Consider the following 18,472-nt stretch of genomic DNA (forward strand, 5'->3'; position numbering starts at 1 on the left):
CTGGATCTTTGAGATCCCATAGGATCTCACTGCTGCTTTCGTTTTCCTTCCTTTGACCTCCTTCTTCCCTCAGGCCCTTGAGGGTCTTGCAATGAGGGTGGGCAGGCCCTGGCACAGCATGCCCAGAGCAGCTGTGGCTGCCCCTGGATCCCTGGCAGTGTCCAAGGCCAGGCTGGACACTGGGGCTTGGAGCAGCCTGGGACAGTGGCAGGTGGGATGAGGGGAAACCAGCAACAGCACGAGCAATGATGAAAGCAACTGGGAAATGTCTTGCAGTGAGGGCCCAGAACTGGACACAGCCCTCGAGGTCCCCCAGCAATGCCAGCAGGGGGACAGGCACTGCCCTGATCCTGCTGCCACCCCAGGGATGGGACAGCCCAGGGGCCAGTGGCCTCTTGCCCACCTTGGGCTCATGTTCAGCTGCTGTCACCAGCGCCCCCGAGGCCTTTTCTGATGGGATCTAAAGCTGCTCCAGAGTGTCCAAAGGAGGGAGCCGGGGCTGGGGAAGGGTCTGGAGGGGCCACCCGAGGAGCGGCTGAGGGCACTGGGCTGGTCCAGCTGCAGCAGAGGAGCTGAGGGCAGAGCTCCCCGGGGCTGCAGCTCCTGCCCAGGGCAGCACAGGGACAGCTCCGAGCTCTGCTCCTGGGCCAGGGACAGCACCCAGGGAGCGGCTGGAGCTGGGCCAGGGCAGGCTCAGGCTGGAGAGCAGGGAAAGGTTCTTCCCCAGAGGGTGCCGGGCACTGCCCAGGCTCCCCAGGGAATGGGCACGGCCCCGAGGCTGCCAGAGCTCCCAGGGGTGCACAGGGTGGGGGTGCTGGGGTGTCTGTGCAGGGCCAGGAGCTGGAGGGATGATCCTGGCGGATCCCTTCCTGCCCGGGACATTCCATAATTCCATGACATTCCACAATTCCACGACATTCCGTGGTTCCATGATTCCGTGATTCCATGACCGCCCACCTCCCGCTCCCCTCAGAACCGCTCATGACGTCACCTCCCCTCGCAATGACGTCACGCCCCCGCCAGCCCCGCCGGGCCCGCTCCCAGCAGCGCCCGCGCGCAAGATGGCGGCGCGGGGTGGCGGGCGGTGAGCGAGGGGCGGCGGCGGCCGCGGGCCGACATGACCTACACGGCCGAGCAGCTGGACGGGGTGCGGCGGTGAGCGGCGACGGGGGGCCCGCGGGAGCACGGGGGGCGGCGGGCAGCGGGGCCGGAGGGCCTGGGGAAAGGCGGGGAGCGGGGCCGGGGAGCCCCGGGATAACCCCGTGTGCGCCCTCAGGATCAAGCGGTGCCGGGATTACTACGAGATCCTGGGGGTGAGCCGGGACGCCGGCGAGGAGGAACTGAAGCGGGCGTACCGCAGGCTGGCCCTCAAGTTCCACCCCGACAAGAACCGCGCACCCGGAGCCACCGAGGCCTTCAAAGGTGAGCGGGCCCGGGGGCACCGTGAGGGGCCGCACCCGGAGCGCCGGTGCAGAGGCGCCCGCCGGCCCACGGGGCCGGGAGGGGCTGCACACACGGCAGCGTCCTCACAGAACCCCGCTGCGGCTCCGCAGGGCTTCCATTTCCGTCTGCAAAATACACGTCTCCCTTAGAAACGGTGGGAAATGTATCCCAGGTCTCAGTCCCAGATGCTTTTGAGGAACTTGACAAGGGCCTGGAGGGACAGGACAAGGGGGAATGGCTTCTACACTGCCAGAGGGCAGGGTTTGATGGGATATTAGGAACAAATTCCTCCCTGTGAGGGTGCTGAGGCCTTGGCACAGGGTGCCCAGAGAAGCTGTGGCTGCCCCTGGATCCCTGAAGTGTCCAAGGCCAGGCTGGACATTGGGGCTTGGAGCAGCCTGGGACAGTGGGAGGTGTCCCTGCCCATGGCAGGGGCGGGATGGGATGATCTGTAGGGTTCCTTCCGATCCAAACCATTCTGGGATTCCATGATACTGCAGAAGGTTCAGAACTTGGAACTGACACTGCCCATGCAGGAGTGTGGGATGTTTGTCATCAGTAACTGCTCCTTGTGATGAATAAATTTTTATTTATGTGTATATGTATGGGAATATGAAATTTAATCCAATATGCTGTGTCCAGAGTTCTCAGTTATGTTGCAGCATAAACTCATACATATTTTCCCTTTCCATGCAGCACAGCACGAGGAAAACAAGTGATTCATTCACAGTCTGTTAAAACAAGGAGCTTCTGAAGGGATGTTCTTTCTTTCTTTGTGTTTGGGTTATATTTCTCTATGAACTTGTTCTGTCAGAGACCAAAGAAGAAGATGAGCCAAACAAACACTTCTGAGTGGTTGGATGTGAGGTGTGAAATAGGTGTGCCACACAGCTTCAGGAGCATCTCTGCCAGCAGGAAAAACTTGGGATAGCCCTCTGCATTTTAATTTGTCCCTGCAGTTATTAACTTTGTGTTAATTGTATGTGGTATATGGAGGTGCACTCAGACCAAACTTGCATTTGGTTTGAGCTGATAAAATGCTCCATTCTCACGCAGTTTCTTGGCTGAAGTGAACTCTCACATCAGTTTTACAAATATTTCAAGTCTCTCCATATACTTGGACACTTTTTTCTTTCTGCTGGCTTCCGTGACAGCAGGAAGTGGTTTCCATCACAGGTAATGTCAGAGCTGTTACACATCTTGCTGTTACAAAAGTAACTCAGTCTTTGGTCAAGCACAAATTTCCTAGGCTTGTTTGGGGATTTTTTGCAACTCCAGTTATAAAAGTGGGACGTGTAACAGTGGAAATGTAACGCTGGTTTTAATTCCCTCTCCAGCAATAGGCAATGCTTTTGCAGTTCTGAGCAACCCTGAGAAACGACTCCGCTACGATGAACTCGGGAGTGACCACGAGCACGTCAGCACTGGCCAGGCCAGGCACTACAATTACTACACAGAATTCGAAGCAGACATCACACCAGAAGAAATATTCAATGTGTTTTTTGGTGGGCATTTCCCTACAGGTCAGTACCTGTCTGCAGGGATTTTAAAGGGCTGTGGACTGATTAACCCCGAGGGAGCGGCTGGAGCTGTGTCAGGGCAGGCTCAGGCTGGATTCTGGGAGAAGTTTCTTCCCCCAGAGGGTGCTGGGCACTGCCCAGGCTCCCCAGGGAATGGGCACGGCCCCGAGGCTGCCAGAGCTCCAGGAGTGTTTGGACAGCGCTGCCAGGGATGCCCAGGGTGGGGTTGTTGAGGTGTCTGTGCAGGGCCAGGAGCTGGATGATCCTTGGGGGTCCCTTCCAACTCAGCATATTCTGTGATTCTATAAACCATGAGGAAGGTCACTTTCCCTTGGGACTGCTCAGGGAGTTGATCATACATCTGAAAAGAGCAGAAACCTTTTCACATTTGATTTCTGCCTGTCTTTTATTCCCTCCATCATCTGAAGCCAGCAACGGTGTGGGAGGTGAAATAGGGTGGGAATGGGACGGGATCAGAGGTGTCTTTGGTGATGGTTGGACTCAGTGACCTCAGAGGTCTTTTTCAACATGAACAATTCCTTGGCTGGGTTGTACTTGAGGCACCTGACAGCATTCCAGGCCAGCACAGCCCAGCTCCTGGAGCTGTGACCTCAGGGGAAACAGGAGCTGCTGTGCCTCGCAGCAGCCTGTGCTGTCATGAAATTACAGCCTGGGAGCTCAGCAAGAGCTGCCTGCCAGGAGAGCATCCAGGATCCGGTGGATGTGCAGGATCCAGTGACACAGCAGTGGAGCTGTACCTGTAGTAGCTCTGTGCATGTCTCAGTCCAGCCTTGGCATTTGGATTTGCAGGAGAAATAGATCCTGCAGGATCCGTGGATTAAAAGGAAATCTGAAAGGTGTGGGGACTTCAAGGGCCTTCCTGGCAGCATCAAAAGAATTGCTTTAGCACTCCTGGGAACTTTCCACCTCCAAGCTGTCATGAGAAGTGAGGTGCACACCAGTTACTACAGCCTGAAGACACAGAGACAAGTAGTTAATTACTAAACCTTGCTGTGAGCAGTGCATCTTGAAGCTAAAGGAACCTCAGATTGCTCCCAGACTTGCACCAGTGGATATGCAAAGTGAGCCAACCCCAGCATGGTGTAATTCCAGCTGGAGTCTGCACGTTTTCCATTTCTGATTGTGCAAGGAATTGCACCTGGATGTGCCTTTTGTGGGACATTACCCTCATGGAATGGGCCTGTGGGGAACAGGGTGCTTGGAATTGAGGACAGGAAGTTGAGGAGCTGTGGGAGGAGTTTGGGTATTGGGCATGGCAGGTTTAACAGGGAGAAAATGGGAATTTTTAGGAAACCAGCAAAGAGTAAGAAAATAAAAAGGCAATTTTGTAGCAGTGGGTGTTGGTAGTAAACAAGAGTTTCATCACTGGGCTTTTGAGGGCAGGTTTATGGCTTTGTTTTTATGGAGCAGTTTTCCTCTATGGATATTCAATGGAAAAATAGTTAAATTTAAGATGTTAAATGTGATTAAACTCAAAGGAGACTCCACGTGGCAGAGTGTCGCAGTTGTAAGGAGGAGAGGCTACAGGTTCTCATAAAAAATAAATGCCCATGGAACAAAAGAAACTGCTGGCAGAAATTCTTGGAGAAACTTAAAATTTGGGAAAACCTTTTTTTTAGGCACCCCTATAAAAGCCGTTCTTCTTTTCTCACACTGGCTGCTTCTCTTCACAGCTTGATAAAATCCTGTCTGAGCAATGTTGAAGGATAGAAATTAACTTTCTTTTTTCCCAAAAGAACTTTCCTCCTTGGAGCCAGCCTGGCTTGGCTCAGCTCGCTGTTGGAGCTCTGACTGCACACATGCCTAGAGCTTGGAAAATCTTCGAACAAGCAGTGGAACAGAGGTTTTGACACAATAGCAGAGGTCACCTTTGCCCAGGTTTCTTGCAGAATTCTTTGGGAAACTCAAAAAAGGACAGGATAAGAGTATAAAATAATGTGACATCTTTCCCAGGGCTTAAAAATAGTTTTGCATTTCTGTTGTGATGATAAGCCACAGATTTCAATTCTCTAACACAAAAGACATTCTGAATTTCGAAAGAGGAGAGCACAGCTATTATTAAGATATTCATATGGTGATAAAATCAGATCCTGAGCTTCAAATTGAAGCAGCAAATGCAATTCTTCCCTCATTGTAGATTTTTTAAAAATAAATCAACCGCATTCCGTGTGCAAGAAAGAAAATCCTGAATTGTTCTCCTTTTTTACTCTTTTAAAAATCTCTTCCCTTATTATAAAATAATTAAGTGAAATTATTAATGGCTTGAAGGCAGAGGAATTAGAAATGAGGGTAGAAGACCACATTCAGTAATTATGGGAGACCATAATTCATGGCCCGAGCCTGGTGAAGCAAATTCATTTTCCTGCCACAGCCTTGCAAGTGAGTGTGACAAGAACAGCATTAAAATATGAGATACAATCATAAAAATCAGAACATGTTTCTGCAGCTTGATTTAAATTAAGATGGATTGGAGCACAGTACAATTTCTCTGGTAGGCTTTTTGGAATAACATTGTGATGGTGTTTAATTTTGATGTGGTTTGTGCTTTCTAGTCTCAGACCTCCCAGCTGCAATTCAGGCTGTGGAGAATAAACCTGGATAATTAAATAGAAACTGAGGAATCCTGGTGAGTTCCAGCAGCTGGGTGAAACACAGGTCTGTCCTGGTTTCTTTTCCAGGGAATATCCACATGTTCTCCAATGTAACCAGAGATGCTCACTATTACCCACGGAGGCACCGGGCTGAGAGGGCGTGGACACAGGAGCCAGAGGAGGAAGAGCACAGGCCACAGGTAGCCAGCAGGAAGGATCTCCACAGCTTAAATATTTAAATATCTCAGCAGGGTGAGGGATCCTCTTCCAAAGCCAGGACAAACCTTCCCATGCTTGAGTGCTCAGTGTTTATCCTCAAAGGCTGCAGCCGCAGTGGATGTTTCCTTTGTCACGAGATTGGCTGTTAGTAATCACTGCTGTAGAGATGCATTGTGTTTATAGGATTACAGGCCCTCCAGTTTCTGTCACAGAGGGTTTTGCTGCTGCTGGCTTTTTGCAAGCTCCAATGCTTGGTAATCCAACAACAATTAGTCCAAATGAGGACTGGTAACGGATATGGAAGTACTGGCTTGTGCTCAAGGTGTATTTAGTCCTTCAGTAAGTTAGCACCCAGGGGCTGCACGGGCTTCCTCCAGCTGGGACAGGATGGGTGTGGGATACATTTCTGCCAGCTGAGACCTCCAGATGAGACACAAGGTGTCCTTTGTTGTCAGTGCACATACACACCTGCCACCTGCTTTGGCAAAATCTTCCTCTGGAGACAGTCTGTTAACCTCCAGGGATCGTTCTCCAAGGAAGATGAGTTTTTCCTTGTGAGTCTCAGGCTCAGAAAAAAAATCTGGTGCAGCTGACAGACAGCCCAGCTGGGGGAAGTGAATCCAGCCCCTCACTGCAGAAAAGACCCTGAGGGGCTGGAGCGTGTCCAGGGCAGGGAACGGAGCTGGGAAGGGGCTGGAGAGCCCCAGGAGCGGCTGAGGGAGCTGGGAAAGGGGCTCAGCCTGGAGCAAAGGAGGCTCAGGGGGGCCCTTGTGGCTCTGCACAAGTCCCTGACAGGAGGGGGCAGCCGGGGGGGTCTGGCTCTGCTCCCAGGGAACAGGGACAGGAGGAGTGGGAACGGCCTCAAGCTGGGCCAGGGGAGGCTCAGGGTGGACAGCAGCAGGAATTTCCCCATGGAAAGGGCGCTCAGGCCTTGGCAGGGGCTGCCCAGGGAGGTTTGGAGTGCCCATCCCTGGAGGTGTCCAAGGAAGGGCTGGAGGTGGCACTCGGTGCTCTGGGCTGGGGACAAGGTGGGGACCAGGCACAGCTGGGACTCGATGGGCTGGGAGAGCTCTTCCAACCTCAGTAATTCTTTGGTTCAGTGAATCCCACCTACTACTGCATCAGGAATCCTTGTTGCTATCCCAGGGTAGAGGGCAGTGTCTAAATAGCTGCATGTGATATCTTCCTCTGCATGAGAGAAGGCATTTTAAAAGCCAGTTTAGAAAGAAATGGAAGAGCAGAAGGAAAGATCAGTGTTTTCTCTTTGATAATGCTTCCAGTCTTTTGTTCTGCTGAATTAATCCAAACAAAAGCCCCAGTGCTTGCATCCTGTCTGAAGTTACACTGCATGTGAGCTGTTAACCCTTTACTGCTCAGCCATTAAATGCAGTGTTGGAGCAGAGGCTGAGATCTACAATGGAGAGCAAATTCAGAGGGTGCAGGAATGCCGTAGGCACACGGGAATTGCAGGCTGGATTGGACACTGACAGCTACAACAGTGCTGTAGGCACTGTGAGGGAAGGGGCAGAGGAAAAGATAGTGGAAAGGAAATGGTGTTCAAGAGTGTTCTGATATTATTGATAAAGGTTATTTAGAAATTACAGTGTCATCCCTCTCAAAATCCCAAAGTCCTTCCTCTTTTTTCTTCTAAGTTTCCATGTAACAAATTGTTGATCTGTGATTGATAGCCTGGCTTCTGTGAACAGATGCCTTTTTCCATCTCTGTATTTTCTTGACTGCTAATCCTTGTACTTTTCAGAATTCATACTCTGCATTTATCCAGTTGATGCCAGTTTTCATCATTATAATTGTGTCAGTTATAACCCAGCTGATGGCCACCAACCCACCCTACAGCTTATTCTACAAATCGTAAGTCCTTTAAAACCACATTTTTCTGCTCTTGCTGTTTGCAGTATGAAGGCAGATGGAAGTTGGGTTTGATAGCAAAATGCATGTTAATATTTTGTTCTTTGTAGAAAATGTTATCAGTTTGTAAATAAGGAAATAGCAGCAGCCTGCACTGGTGAGTTCTCCTGAGCACTGTGGGGTTGCCTGTGGGGAGCTTTAGTGCACAAAGAGGGTCAGAAACCTTCCTCAGCTGGTGTGAAATGGCTTTGCAGTGATACAGGATGGGGAACGTGGGTGTAGATCAGCCTCTGATCTGCCCAGCCCCCAGAATCTGTGGACCACCCCTGAGGTTCCTCTGGAAAGCAACTAAAAAATGAAGCATGTGGTTTGCAGTATAAATCCAAACCTTCCTTGGAGCACGAATTCTACTGGAAGCTCCACAAATCGTTAAAGCCATGAAATGCCCTGGTTTAACCTCTGTAGCAAAGCAGGGCCCTGGGGGGCTGGTGGGCTCTGGGAGCAGAAGGACCCCACCAGAGCTGCTGCACTGGCAGCTTGTGGGACAGGGGAAAACCCACATGCTCCTGTCACATCTGGTGCTGGAGGTCACATCTGGACCTGGGCTGGCCCTCACTGAGAGAGGAGTGGAATTGGCAGGTCTGGGGCAACCAGCAGAGTGCTCCAAACATTCCCCTTGCTCCCTTCTAGGAGTAAAACTGCTCAGGTCCAGCCTTCCCCTCCCCTCCTCTGTCAGAGCAGCCCAACACCCCTCATCATTTTACCACACGATGTCAGAGTGAGGCCCTCAGAAAAGAACAGGAGGGTGGATGTTTTTATGGTGGGTTTTTTTTTCCAGGGAGTGTTTTTGCTATCTGCCAGTCCCATGTGAAACCTCCCACGCTACCCCCACAGCAGCTGAGCTGCTTTTCTTCTTTACCTCCCCTTCTCCTGGTGATGTGAGATAGTCAGGCCTGAGCCTGGTTCAGAGTTAGGCTTAAAACAACTGAACAGCCTAAAAATTAAAAGAAATTGGGGACACCTCTGAAACACAGGGAAAGAGAAGGAAAAGAGGAGTCCAGGAAAAAGGGGCAAACGGGATTCCTTTGAGTAGAGTGTAACCTTTGTGTTTTGGCTGCCTGCCTCTCTCTGTGGGCAGTGATTTGAGCAAAGGCCTGGGTATCTTTGCTCAAATAAGGAAATTCACTCCAGGAGTGTGGTTTAATCCAGTGACTGTGTCAGAGGGGCTGATTCTTCCTACAGGGTATTTTCCAGGCTGTTCCATGCCTCACTGTGCTTACTGATGATTATAAAACCCTGAAGAAAAGTGTAACTAGAATCTCCCCTGCTAAGTTTTATTGCTACTAAAGGATCCAAAAAATGGGAAAATCCAGATCCAATTGCATTATGCCCTAAGTTTTTATAATCTCTGCCTTTGTTATCAATCCCCACGGGTTTCTGGACTGAGCTTGCCAGAAATCACCAGCAAACAGAATAAAGTGTTTGCAGAGTTCATAGATAAAATTTGCTCTTATGTTTTAGAAGGGTCTTCTTGACTGAACTGTTGGGAATGAACACAGTATTTGGAAGGAACTGTGTTGATACCTCTCCACCTGGGATTTTCTCCTGTGGTTTTAGCAGGAGGAGGGATTCTGTTTGTACTGCACAGCTTGCTGTCCCTGAGACTTGTAATTTCCTGACTGGATGGTTGAGGGAGCCATAATCCTGCAGAAATGGACTGTACAAACATTGCTGTAAATATCATCCTCTGGAAATGCTAATATGGAGAAACAGCTCTTGATTTCTTGAGGTCTGAACTGCTGAAACATCTGAATTCTCCCTGCTGTTCCCACAGGTCCATAGGCCACGTTGTCAGCAGAGAAACAGAGAACTTGCAGGTGCCTTACTATGTTGATAAAAACTTTGAAAAGAATTATCAAGGAGCAGAACTTCAAGAGCTTGAGAAAACAGTTGAGAAAGATTACATAGACTATATTCAGACCAGCTGCTGGAAGGAGAAACAGCAAAGTAAGTTATTTCTGTGCCACGTGTGTTTCAGAGGCTGGGGGGTGGATGTGCTTCACAAAGCTCTGCTGTTTTTAGCCTCAGTTTCCAATCCTTGTAACATCTCAGCCTTGCACTGGTTTAAGGTGTCTCACATCTGCTCTTAACACTGAATTTTCTGTTCTTGAGATCTGTCAAAATACATTTTAAGTGATTCTGAGAGACGAGTGGAAAGTAGACTTCACCATTTGAGACACTTTTTTCCGCTCAGGTTTTATGCTTGAATAACTCTTAGTGCTGTTTTAAACATACAACCCACCACATTTATTCAGCCCTGACAGATTGCTAGGCTGAAAACGATCTTGAGACATCACCTATTCCATGTTTCCTTTGCTGGAGCAGAATCAGTTTTGCTTTGACTGGCTCCACAAGAGGTTTCTGTAACTTTTTCCTTAAAATTTCTCCAGGAGAGTCCAGAGCTTGTCCAGGTGCTCTTAGCCCTCTTGCAGTGGGCCGTGTTCCTGGTATCAGTTTTCAGAGCGTGTTTCTGTGCTTTGGGTGTTATTTGCATTTTCTATCTTTAGCTGAGTTGGAGATCATGTTTTTCACCATTTTCACGTCTTTCAGACACAAGAATTGAAAGGGAGAACACAGATGTGAGCATTCAAAATCGTTATTCTCACTCAGCCTTGAGTAGATCAGTGGCACAAATAAAGGCATGTTAAGCCCATATTTTATTACTTCTTAATTGCCACTAATCTGGTTCATTGAAGAGACAGCAAATTCCTGCTGCTTGCAGAATGGTAAAAAATAACAGAAATCAAATTACGAGGAGTAGCTTAGGCTGGGATGTTGTGACTTATTTTATTCACTGATTTTATTGACCTAAAGAACTCATCACCTTCAAATGAGTCAACAGCAAGCAGTGCTGTGTGTAAAGGAAGCTGGAACAAGTTGTGTCTGTGTGAATGTTCAGTAGCAGCAGACAAGCTGCTTTCACACGCTGGTGGGGGTTTTAAATTGCTCTGTGCAGAACACTGCTAAAAAGTGCCTTTGCACTTGTTTTCAGTTTCTTGGCCAATTGCATCATTGTAGAAACACAGTTTGTCTAAACAAGACTCATTTAATCCTACAGGAATACTGTTGCTGATTCCAGACTCTTTACAAGTTTTTGATGGGAAGGCTTGTTTTGGCTTATTTTACATAAAAGTTACCAATCCTGCTTTTCAAGAGAAATAAAAAGATGTAGGCTCTGAATTTAAAAAGGAAAAGAACCCATAATATAAGACCATAAAAGTCCTGACGTTTTTGGTGTGCTTGACTTGGGAACTTTGAGTATCTGTAGCTGGCAGGAGCAGCCTCCAGGGATAATGTGGCTGTTACTACTCATAAATGTAGGCTTGCTACAGGGAGAGTTTCTTTCTTACAGAAAAATCTCTTTTATTGACCTCGTGCAACTGAAAGTCACCACATTGTCTCTTTCACAGAGACCTGGAGCTGAGGAGAGCCCAGCTCCAAAGAGGGGGACAGGGTTTGTGAGTCTTAGAGAGCCCAGGAGTCAGAGAGGGGAGATGATCCAGCCCAGAATGCCAAGTGCCTGCCAAACGGTGCTCCTCCAGAGCTTTGTACACTTAGGGATTGTGTTAGTCACCAGCTGCAAATACATTTACAGCAGCCACAGTTAGCATAGCCTGAGGACACCGCTGTCAGTAAAAGTAACCATTTTCTGAGTGCCTCCCATCCAGGCCATAGCTGAGACTGGGCTGACCTTAGGACAGTCACGTTTGTAAAAATAAACCCTGAATACAGGACAGAGTGCTGGGGAAAAGTTCTGCAGATGCTGAGGCCGTTCTTAGTCAGCTGTTGCTGCACAGTGTTGGTCCCTTAATCCTTGCTGAAGTGTTGGACTTGGTGTGAGGAGCTTTTTGACAGTTGAATGTCTATTTATAGTACATTTGTTGTGTTTACTGAGGGCACATCTCCCTTGAGCACCAGCAAAATGGACAGAGATGAGTAGTTCAGGAACAGTTTGGTTTTTAAAGTCCTTGATTTTATGACTTGAAAAGTGGTACCTGGTGTCCAACAACCTTAAGGAAAACCTTAAAATAATGGATTGGTTGGTGCTTTGTTCGGCCAGTCCGTTTTATACTGCTGCACCAGACTCCTCAGCAAAGCAGTGTGTGCAAGTTGGCTGTGCTGTGGGTTTGGATCTCCTGAAATATTTGGCACAGTTAAGTTCAAAAAGCACATCCCAGGTTTTTAGAGGAGGTGTTTCAGCTGGGATGCCACAGTTGTAAAGTGAGGCTGCAAAGAGCTCGGGGTCACGAAGAGGCAGCTGAAAACCGAATCAGGATAAGTAGCATAGAACCATGGAATGGTTTGGGTTGGAAGGGACCTTAAAGCTCATCCCATCCCGCCCCCCACCATGGGCAGAGACACCTCCCACTGTCCCAGGCTGCTCCAAGCCCCAGTGTCCAACCTGGCCTTGGGGACTTCCAGGGATCCAGGGGCAGCCGCAGCTGCTCTGGGCACCCTGTGTCAGGGCCTGCCCACCCTCACAGGGAAGAATTTCTTCTGTATATCCAATGTAAATATAGTTGGAATTCAGTATTTTAGAACCTCCTTGAAGAAAAGGCTTCAAAGGAACTAGTCTGTGAAAGACTGAAACCCACAAGGAGCAAATGTGATGGAATGAATGCTGTCGAAAGTGCAGGGAATAATTTTCCCCAATTGGATAAGTGTAAACTGAGATTCTCCACTGCACAACTCCAGGGACTCTGGGCTCAGGGACAATTACCTGAGCCTGTTTTTTGCTGGAGGCTTGACAAGGCTGTGCCCAGCACTGCTTGAGTGGCATTTTGGTTATAAACCTGTAAATGGATTCCTGCTCTAAAATGAACTGTTCCTGCTTGTCAGTTTGTGAAGCTTTTCAGTGAGTGGGAGGAGGGTTAAATGGCTTTAAATTTCAGTGGGACAGGGACAGAGGACGCAAGGCATGAAAGGATCTATTGAAGTTCTTTCCACTCTGAATAATTTTGTAAAATGAGGGGCTTGTAAGGTGTATAAAAGCTCTTTGAAAAATTGAGTGTCATCAGGTAGCCTGCGCTTACGGAGATGTTGACCTTTTCAGAAGTAAATTACTGCTGTTCTCCCCGGTGCATCTAATCCTGCAGCCAAATTATTCTTCAGGGAGAAACCTATAGTAAGACTTCCTCAGCTAATCAGCAAAAGAAACTTCTCTGAATTACTGGGGGGAAATAATTTAAACAATGGGATTATTTCAGTTTTATGTGGCTTTTGAGAAGAAGAGGAACAAAATGCAAAGTACCTTTGAGATTGTTAATGAAAGGGCAGGGAGGCCTTCCAGATGAGTCCCTTGGGTAGTTGTTCACCTCCCTGGCTTCAGTACCCACCAAAATCAAAAGTGCCACAAGGATAATAAAGCATTGAGAAACAGTTCTTTAAAGGAGGCTCACGACTTCATCCTGATACATCTTTTTTTCTTCATCTTTCAGAGTCTGATTTGTCAAATTTGGCCAAGCTCTACAGAGATGAGCGGTTAAAACAGAAAGCAGAGTCCCTGAAACTTGAGCACTGTGAGAAGCTCTCCAGTCTGATCGGGATGCACAAAGGGGGCTGACCAGGACGGGCACGTTCCGTAATTTTACTTATTGCTGTTTTAACTTATGTTTTTATTTTCCTTCATATGAAAAGGGAAGGAGTCTGTTGTAAAGAGTCTGGACGCTGGAGTCCTTCTGCAGGTAGTGCAGAGAGGGGCCAGCACGAGCTGTTTGCTGTAGTATATCCTGTACATTAGATTTGGTTCCAAGGACCAGTGGCACTTTGTAAATGAATTCCCCAGGGCGCGCTCTGAGTTCAGAACCCGTCTGCGTGGGCGGTTTGTCCGCCCCCCAGGCTGTGTGTGCTTCCCAGGAGAGCAGGCGCCTCTCGGCTTCCCGTGTTTCCTATGGACCTGCAGCTCCCTGGATCCCGGCAGCACCGCGCTCGGGGCTGGGGGTCGCTCCCGCTGTCCCTCGGGGCTGTGCCACAGAGCTGGGGTGGTTGCAGTGCAGGAGGGACAGGTCTCTGCCTGAGGTGAGCCCCTGAGCACATTCCCAGCTCTCCCACTGCCCCGGGGATCGTATCCCGTGCTGCTTCAAGGAAGGGCTGTGCCCGTCCTGGCACCGACATCGACCAGATGATGGGAGTCTGGGAATTGCACCAGTTCCAGTGTCTGCCAGACTGTTGCAGTGGCATATTTTGAAGCTGGCTATTCCATTCTGGTTTTTATCTGCACACTTCCCCAGCTCTCCCAGGGTCCTGCTTTTTCCGGTACAGTTCTCATGTAGCATATTTTTACTCTGTTGAGCAGCTACGAATGTTTCACTGTAGACATGATAATGCAAAGAAAAAAATCCATGTGGCAATGTCCTGTTTTTTCTTGATCTTCCTTTACACAGCCAGGCCTTGAAGGGCAGGCTGAGGCTGGGTCGTCCTCATGAGGAGCAGACCAGTGTTAGACCAGTGTTACTCCAGTTAAGCACTATTAACCCCCTGAGCCAGTCTGGTGTGTGCCCTGCATGGAATGACCTGCTCTTCCAGGGAATACCTGCCCGGGGTGGGGGGCTCACAGACCAGCACTGCTGCCCTCTGACCTTGGCGGTGTGAGTCAGTGAGACATGAGCAAGGCTCTGCTGTTGCCACATTCCTGAAACTGGAGTCACACCGGATGCACAGGTGGCCTTGGCTGAAACCTAGGGAGCAAATGCTCAAAAGCTTGGGAAATGCCAGGATTAAACCTGCCTTTAAAGCTCAGACTGTCCCTGTGCTGGGCACTGGTGCAGTGGTGTATGAGTCCTGCTGGATGGAACTGGGAATGTTGGTACCACAATGTGTCCCCTCCGTGTCCCTGTCCCATCCACACAGCCCTGGGAGGTTTGGCAGGAAAGGAAGCTGGGAGCTACAGGAAAAGAAGCTTTTCTGGGGTCTGCACTGGGATATGAGGTTTGAGGCCTGGTGCTCCTGCACACGAGCCCTAAACATCCCAGCTCCCATCCCAGGGAGGAGAACATGCCAGGTACAGCAGCAGTGCTGTGGTGGTGTGTCATAAAAGGAAAAAAACAACATAGTGACTCTCTAAGTTGCATTTTTATGCTGACATTTGTGCCCCATTTGTAGGAAATCTTGTAGGAGCATGGGGGGATGTTGAGTAGAATTTATTGGGCACTTGGAGCAGGAGGAGCACTGGTGAAAAGGGCATTTTGAGGGGCTTGGTGTGGAACATACTTAGTGCCAGAGTTTAAGGGCAAGAATGGGTGATCATTCCGAGTTGGCTTGCAGAGCAGGCAGCCTTAATTCTGGTATTTCCCAGTTTTGAGCATGAGCGTGTACAAAAAGTGAAAATAATGTTGCTTTTTATATATAAAATAGCTTGTAGAATATATTAGAAATCTATTTGTTTGGACTTGGTTCCAGGGTTGGTATCTTCCCTGTCATTCCTGTGTGACTGTAGAGGGATACAGGTAGGGAGACCAAATCCAGTGACTTCCTGGACTCACAATGTCCTGCACGGAGCTTGAACTCCTCCATAGCATTTTGCACTGAAACCAGATTGTACCTTTCATCCAAAGATCTTGAGTACTTGATGGAGGTGGGAGACCTCCTGTGGGAAGCACAATCAGCTAGGAAACGCAGGAGGGAGGTAAAAACGTGCCCAAAAGCAATAAGTGTTCTTTGTTCTAACCAGGGAGGGTCAGGGTGCTGGTCCCGGTGTGAGCTGTGAGGGAGGACATGAGGCTTGGCACCTCTGCGGTGACAAACAGGACGAGTTGCGTTTGTACGGTGCTCCACGGGGAACGGGAGCATCCTCTCTGGAGCCCGAGGTGTGGAAATGCATCGCCGTCCTTCTCCAAAGGGTACTTGGGGTTCTTCTTCGTGGGGCTCTGACGGGAGGAAAGGGTGTTCCTGGGTGCACCGAGCGCTTGAACATGGGTTTGTGTGTGTATATACATTTATTTATTTTTAAATTAAAGATGTGACATCGCTGTGCCTGTCCGTGGTGGTCCGAGCCTGGCCGAAGGGAGCGGCGGCCGCCATTTGCCGCGGGGCGCGGAACATGGCCGAGGCCCTGGGCTGCCGCCAGCCGCGGGCCGTCCCGGGCCGGGATCGGGATCGGGACCGGGATCGGGACCGGGACCGGGATCGGGATCGGGATCGGGATCGGGATCGGGATCGGGATCGGGACCGGGATCAGGGGCTGAGCGCTCCCCTCAGTCTGAGGAGAGGGAGGGGCTGTGTGGGGCGGGGTCTCTGTGGGGCCGGGCCCGCCTGCCCGCTGGGGCGGGGTCTGCGGGGCGGCCCTTAGGGACGGGGGCACCTCGGGACCGGGCTGGGAACGGGGCTTGGAACGGAGCGCGGGGCTGGAAAATGGACAGGCGGCTGGGAACAGGGCAGGAGTCTGGGAGCAGGGGAGGGGGCTGGGAGCGGGGCTGGCCCCTCACACGGCGCCGTGTTGCCGCGGGACTCTCCCGCCCCGTCGTGTCCGAGCCCGGCCCCGCACTCTGGGCCGTGGCACCCGCTCGGGCATCGCCGCTGTGCCACAGCACCAGCGCGGTGCTGCCAGGGGGAGCAGGGCAGCCCTGTGACGCCCCGGCGGGTCCCTCTGTCACACCGCACCCTGGGGTGTCCCAGTGCCTCAGCTCTGCCGGGGCTGCTGCCGTGTCCCCGATGCCCAGATCCCTCCTGAACCCCTGAGGCGGCTCTGAAAGTCCCTGCCAAGCTGGGCCGGTGTTTCCTGCTCCTCCGGAGTTGCAAAAAGTAGCTCCAGCGTGGGAGAGGCACGTCCTGCTTTCGACAGCCAACAGCAGCCTTCCTCCTCTTCATCCTTCTCCTCGCTGCCCGTGCCAGGCTTGCCAGCACTGAGGTGAGCACGCACCGAGCTGGCATGAAATCCAGGTTAATAAGCAAATGCAGTGATGAGCTGCAGGCAGTATCACGCTGGCTTAAGCATAAGTGAGTGTTTAATTAGCAGGTCTGGCTCAGCTGGAGTCCACCCTCTGCTCTGTAACGTGTTTGTGCCCCGCAGGCTGCTCCCACGCACAGCCCGGCCTGCTCTGGGTGCTGGGAGATGCTGGTTGGGTTTCGTTTGGCAGGAGGACCCCGGGGTCTCTCCACGGCCTCCACACTGAGGGACAAACCCCAGGAGCAGGAGGAGGTGCTGGAGCGTGGCCTGGCTTGGTGGCTGCTGGCAGCCCTGGGCTGCAGCCAGGGCAGAGTGACAGCAATGCCCGGCCAGCTCTGCTGCGCTCCCACACCACCCTGAGACGGGTTGTTCATGGCATCCCTGCAATCCCAGAATCACAGACTGCTTTGGGTTGGAAAGAATGGCAAAGCCCATGCCACGGGCAGAGACCCCTTCCACTATCCTAGGTTACTCCAAGTCCAGCCTGCCTTGGACACTGCCAGGGATCCAGGGGCAGCCCCAGCTGCTCTGGGCACCCTGTGCCAGGGCCTGCCCACCCTCCCAGGGAACAATTCCTTCCCAATCTCCCATCCAGCCCTGCCCTCTGGCACTGGGAAGCCATTCCCCGTGCCCTGTCCCTCCATCCCTTGTCCCCAGTCCCTCTGCAGCTCTCCTGGAGCCCCTTTAGGCCCTGGAAGGGGCTCTGAGCTCTCCCTGGAGCCTTCTCTTCTCCAGGCTGAGCACTCCCAGCTCTCCCAGCCTTTCCCCTGCCTCACTCCAACACTCATGCTCAGCACAGTCCTTGCTGCTGCTGCTGCATCTGACACCCAGGTCCTGCTGAAGCCACACTGGTCACAGGGACAGCAGCTGCGACAAGTGACACAACACCACCGGAGGCTGCGAGGGTGGCAGGAGAGCAGCACCGGACACCCGGCTGCTGTCCATCCGCTTCCCAGCACCCGCTGTCGGTGCCGCGGGAGGTGGATGGCTCCAGACACACCCTGGAGCTCCACGGAGAAGCAGGGCCGGGCTGCAGCAAGGGCTGTCAGCTCAGGGAGCTGCCCTGGCACTGCAAATCCAGCATCAGGCAGGGACTCCAGGCTCGCAGGCAGCAGTGACCCAGCTACAGAACCAATATTCTGTAGAAGCACAGAATCATTTAGGTTGGAAAAGCCCTTTAAAATCATTGAGCCCAACAGTTCCCCCAGTCCTGCCAAGGCTACCCCTAGCCCACGTCACCCCAAGCACCCAATCTACACATTTTTTAAATCCCTCCAGGGATGGTGATTCCACCACTGCGCTGGGCTGTGTGTGCCAGTGCCTGACCACCCTTTCCATGAAAAAAGGGTGGGATTTTAGGATTTGAAATCCCACATACACACTCTTTCTTGCACAAGGCCACCATAGCAGTGAGCACTGCCCATGGCAGGTCCCTTGCAGTCCCTGTGGGCACAAATGCCACCTGCAAGCCCAGCCCAGCTCAGCAGTGAAGGGTTAAGTGCCAGCCCAGCTTTGCGGGAAGCTTTCCTCTCCTCCTTGCCAAGGTTTAAATTTAGTCCCTGCATGAACCCAGAGGACTTGGGCATCGGGTTGCTCCGGGGCTGGCAGTGCTGGGGAGCACCTGCTGCTGCTGCTTCACGGCAAAGATTCCCCCAAAAGCTGGGACTGGGCTGCACCAGCAGCAGTTGGGGTGGGCAAGCTGCAGAGACCCTTGTGCCACCCCAGCCACTGGCTTGGAGTCTCCCCAAAAAAGACACATGGCAGCAGTCCATTGGTCAGCTCCTGTGAGTCCCAGGGGTGCTCCATGCCCGGGTTGATCCCAAGCCCTGAGTTTGCTCCTGACCCCTTGGATTAGGAAGGGAGGAGCT

At 51.3% G+C, this 18,472-nt stretch overlaps 1 protein-coding gene across 1 annotated transcript; it reads left to right on the plus strand.

Moving 5' to 3' along the window:
• The first annotated feature begins 981 nt into the window (after positions 1-981).
• DNAJC18 (DnaJ heat shock protein family (Hsp40) member C18) lies at positions 982-15,697 on the plus strand. The gene is given in 8 exon segments (XM_069028812.1): positions 982-1,092; positions 1,094-1,155; positions 1,277-1,422; positions 2,781-2,966; positions 5,663-5,775; positions 7,554-7,663; positions 9,495-9,667; positions 13,159-15,697. Coding segments are annotated over 8 exon segments (1,026 nt in total). The 3' UTR covers positions 13,284-15,697.
• The last annotated feature ends 2,775 nt before the right edge of the window (positions 15,698-18,472 follow it).

Source organism: Aphelocoma coerulescens, chromosome 13, assembly GCF_041296385.1.
Source record: "Aphelocoma coerulescens isolate FSJ_1873_10779 chromosome 13, UR_Acoe_1.0, whole genome shotgun sequence".
NCBI classification, from domain to species: Eukaryota; Metazoa; Chordata; class Aves; order Passeriformes; family Corvidae; genus Aphelocoma; species Aphelocoma coerulescens.